The 4,398-nt window shown below is 43.6% G+C and overlaps 1 protein-coding gene across 1 annotated transcript in view; it reads left to right on the top strand.

The window, feature by feature from the left end:
- The first annotated feature begins 1,314 nt into the window (after positions 1-1,314).
- The window catches only part of CEP85 (centrosomal protein 85kDa), a 10,071-nt gene continuing 6,987 nt past the window's right edge, over positions 1,315-4,398 (top strand). The window contains exons 1-2 of the mRNA XM_009582488.1: positions 1,315-1,370; positions 1,981-2,133. Coding sequence (XP_009580783.1) covers positions 1,316-1,370; positions 1,981-2,133 — 208 coding nt within the window. The 5' untranslated portion in view covers position 1,315. The remainder of the gene's footprint in view (positions 1,371-1,980; positions 2,134-4,398) is intronic.

The raw sequence follows: 4,398 nt of genomic DNA, 5'->3' as shown, positions 1-4,398 counted from the left end.
ACTGCCTTCCCCTCTCCCCTCCCTCCACCCAAATCACTCTTCTCCTCATCCCCTTCTGGGGGGCGAAGGGCATTCCCCCCTCCCTTCCCCCCCGCAGCCTGCCTTCACATCACGTACCCCCCCCAAGCTCTCCCCCACCGTCGGGTAAAGCGCTGCTCCCCCTCCCTTCGTGACCCACCTCTCCCTTCCCACCCCCTCTGCAGAGTCTGCCCTGTGCCCGCTGCTGGGAGGGGATGGTGTGTAAGATGGCGTGGGTGCTCTTCGTGGGGGGGTGTGTTTGTGAGAGGGTGGTGCTGACTGAGGTGGGAATGCTTTGGTTGCTTTGTCTGTTTTATTTCAAGAGCCCACGCTTGAATTTCCCTGTTAACTGCCTGACTGTAGTGCTGGAGACTGAGATTTAAAGTCGGGAATTTCAGAAACATACCTAAATTAAACATAATAACCACTGTGTTTAGCTAGAAGTGTTTTACTACCTCGCTGGGTGAAATGCTGCTTCTGGTTCATTATCCTATTGTGTTCCCAATGTCTATCCTATGTTGTAAAATCTGTATATGTATGTTTTCTAAGAATTAATGGTTTCTGTGAGCTCTTTGAATCACTTAAGCAAAAATCTGTAACAGCTGGTGATCGAGGATTTAGTATTTGGCTGGTGGAGTGGAGAGAGGCCTTGAATTTCCACAGTGAAGCCTGGGAGCTGTAAATTATACTTGCATCATCAGAGGCAGGAAATTCACTGTCTGAAATACTCAGATAAGCAGATAAATTAAACCAAAGCTCTGGATAGATGATGATTGCCATTTATGGAACAGCAACACTAAGTTTTGAATGACTGCATTTCTGCATGTAGTTGCTGAGTGACCTCTACAGAGGGCAGAAATGAACTGGTTTAGAGTTAAGACTTTTAAAGGGAAATTTTTAGTCTCTAGAGACATAAAGCCAGCGTGTAGGTACCATGGTGACTGATGCTCTATAAATAACTATGATGGGGATAACACATGCCCCAGTTGAAAGGCGCTGCTGAACTGCTGCATACCTGGAGAATGTTGGAAACAGGAACTCTCCTCATTTCTCAGGCATGAAGAAAAGCTACAATAACTGCAAGGGTTTTTTTAAGTATTGCCTCTGTTGCTGCGAGGATGAAACAGAGATACCCTTGGGAGGAGATGCTAATTAAATATGAAATACTGTGTTACTCTGAATGAAGAGTAGCTGATGTGTATGTACCCTTCGCTGGGTTAGTGGGAACAGGGTTTGGTTTATGCTGATTTAAAATATGATTTGTATTTATTGTCCTGTAGTTCACTGGATAGGTAAGATGGCTGCTCTTGAGAAACATCCAGACCTGAGGCTCCAGCAGAACAATCCATCGGGTAAGGACAGTCCTTTCTTTAAAGCCCTGCTGCTGTCGGATCCTGTTTCAGTTTCTCTGAGGAGACCTGTGGCCCTGAGAAGGGTTCTTTACTAAAATCTTTTTATTAAAAAAACAATGTCTTTTCCTGCAGAATGAAACAATTGCATGGGTATGCAAGGGTAGAGAATCATTTGATAATGAACCTGTCTCTTTAGTGATAACTGATAAATCTGGGAGAGTTCTTAACAGTTAATACAAAAATATATCTTTAATTTAACCAGTTTTGCTGTGTGCCAATGTTGTTGCTCTTCTTTTTAGTCTGAGTATCAGAGCATCAGCTGGGTGTAATATCACCAAACTTATCAATAGGAATATAACTTACTGCTTTTGCATTCTGACTTCCATAACATGATTGATTTTCAGTCTCCTGTTGATATTATTTGACTTCCTTGTGCTTGCTGTCATTTCCTTTTGCAAAAGAGATTTCTTTAGCAACAATATGGGGAGTCAAGCAAGGATCAGTTTGGGTTTTGGTAGCATGGGTAATTAGATATGGCTTAATTAGGTGTATTAAAAGGCTTTTCAGTCTGTTGGCTAAAACATAAATATCCCTGGCTTTTCCTCTCCAGATCCCAGCACCAGTCAGAAGAGTCATTTCTTGGAGACTGACTGGAAAACACCTATGTTGTCTGTGAAGTTCCAGAGCCGTGTCAGTCGCTGTTCAAGTGTGGCTGACAGCGGGGATGGGGGCATTGGGACCTCCTGCTCAGACAGCACAGAAGGTGATGGTCAGCATGGGATCACACAGTAACAGCCAAAGACTTCGTAGAAAACTTAGAAAGACTTCTTAGAAAACTTAGCCAAAGTTTTCTTAGAAGACTGACAAGCATTAAATAGCCTGATATTACTGAACACTAGAGTGTAAAACTTGGGGAGAGCAGAATCTGTAACGATGTTTGGAGACTATTTCAAAACCAGTGCCTCAGCACGCAGATATGCTGCCTGAAATATAAACAAGTGATTAAGGGACTTGCTGTTTCTCTAAGCTAGTTTGGTTGTCTTCTAACTGTAGTAAGCATTTTTAACTGACTGAAAGAGCCACCTTAGTGATTTGCTGCTTCATATTGACCAACAAGTGATTTATCAGCAAGTCTGTTGTGTGATTTTTTTTTTTTTTAAAGAAATAATTTGTAGGTGCCTCTAGAGACTTCAGATCAGTGTGCCTTTGGGCGTAAGCCTTCTCAGTGTTAGAGCTGTGTGCTTCTCACTGAAGAATGCTGCAGCCTTGCGCTCAGCTGAGGCACGTTCTGTGAAACTGTTTGTCCCAGCAATCCTTTCCACCTGTATTTTTATCTTCATCCATGAAAGTGACATAAACCACTGTTGATTCACTGATTCTTCTTTCAGCAGTGAGGAGGTTTGTGTTGTTCTTTAACACAATGCACTTCACACATTCACGTGTTTCACAAGCTGCCTTGAGCCTTTTGAATGAGCCATAGATCTTAATAATGTGTGAGTTGAAATGAAAGCTTTTTAGAAAGTCTGGCTTGTGGAAATGTTGCTAGAAATATTACTAGAGCGCATGTTTAAGTGTCCCATCTAGCCTCTCTCAGGATAATAAAACTTCCAGTTGCACGCTGAGGGCACGGGAGGTACTGATGGCCCTTTTGGAAATTGCCCTTCTGAACATTTGTAATGTAGCCTTGTTTGTAAGAGCCGAGGCTGAATTGCAGCACTGACAGCTGGCTGAAGCACGCTGACTTTCAGGTCAGTACATTAGTCAGAAATGTTGTCGTGACGACCCTTAGCACACTCAAGGAACCGATTGCAGCATCTGCACGTGGAGTGCTGGTCAGAGAACTCGAGTTCCTGATGGTGATACTGGGGTATAAATTTAGGGGCTGTAAAAGGGAATTGTACTGTCTCTTCCGTTTGCCAAGGTGAATGTGCTCGCGACTGCTTGGTAGCATGGTGTCCTCTGGAGTTCCTAGGCACAGCCAAGTAATGTCTAAGGGATTTTCTCCCCCTCCTGCTCTTTTTTGAGGAGTCTTGTGCCTTTATTGTGATAGTTTTCCTGCAGTTTGACAGTCTTTGCAGAATCTTGTTCCGGTCATGTTCAAATTGTAACATTTACTCCTTCTTGTAACAATGCTTTGAGGTTACAAACAGGTGGGAGGGTGACCTTCCAGTCCTGTTGTTGGATTAAAGAAACATCATGTGGGGACGGGCCTTCAGCCAAACCAATGAAGACAACACTTGTGTATATGGGAGAAACCTGGAATTACTGCAATACACAGTGTATCGGGACGAGGAGTGGGAACAGGCACTTTGCTGTTTGCCTTTCTTGGCTCTTGCTGTTGCTGTATTGAAATCTGAGAGTTGCTAAGAATAACCTTGTATTTCCACGTAGCCAGGTTTGGTGCCCGTCTGACAGGACGGGCTCACGTTGGGGTGCGTGTGCTGAACTCTATCTCATTTCCTGTGGCAATAAGGCGAGAGCCATTACTCTAGCCTCTAGAAAAAGCTCTTTTGCTGCAGCGTCCTGGAGGAGTTCGAAGGTCAACTGCTTGGTGATCTAGTGTCCAGCTATGTTTGAAGCTCATCATGGGCTTAGTGGAGGCTCCAGTTAGCTTTGGTTACGGTTCAGAGTCGCTGAGCTGTGGGACGGGCAGAACAGAATCAAGGTCTCAGTGTTCAGCTGAGTAAGTTTCAGCCTTTTTATTCAATTTAAAGGACTTGATTTCTAAACCTATAGAAAGATAACCTTATTGATTTAAGATTATGCTAGAGTAGCTTAAAAACAAGGGATTAAAAATGTGTACTGAACTAAACTTGGATTCTCCCTGTGGTTTACGGTGTTAGGAGAATGTCAGCAGGCTCCTGAAACCTGTAGTGAGGGGAAACATAGGTGTGCCTTAGTCTTGGTGCTGCTGCTTAGGAGGACATGTTCAGGGGGGAAAGAATCAGTTTTTTAAATTCTTTTGGAAAGTTCAGCAGAGGAGTGGCTGTTCGTGAATATTTTCAGGGTTGTAATTAGAGCATCACTC

This window comes from Fulmarus glacialis, unplaced genomic scaffold, assembly GCF_000690835.1.
Source record: "Fulmarus glacialis isolate BGI_N327 unplaced genomic scaffold, ASM69083v1 scaffold24707, whole genome shotgun sequence".
NCBI lineage: Eukaryota > Metazoa > Chordata > Aves > Procellariiformes > Procellariidae > Fulmarus > Fulmarus glacialis.
Note: the sequence above shows the minus strand (reverse complement) of the source record. Positions and strands in the feature narration are given on the sequence as shown.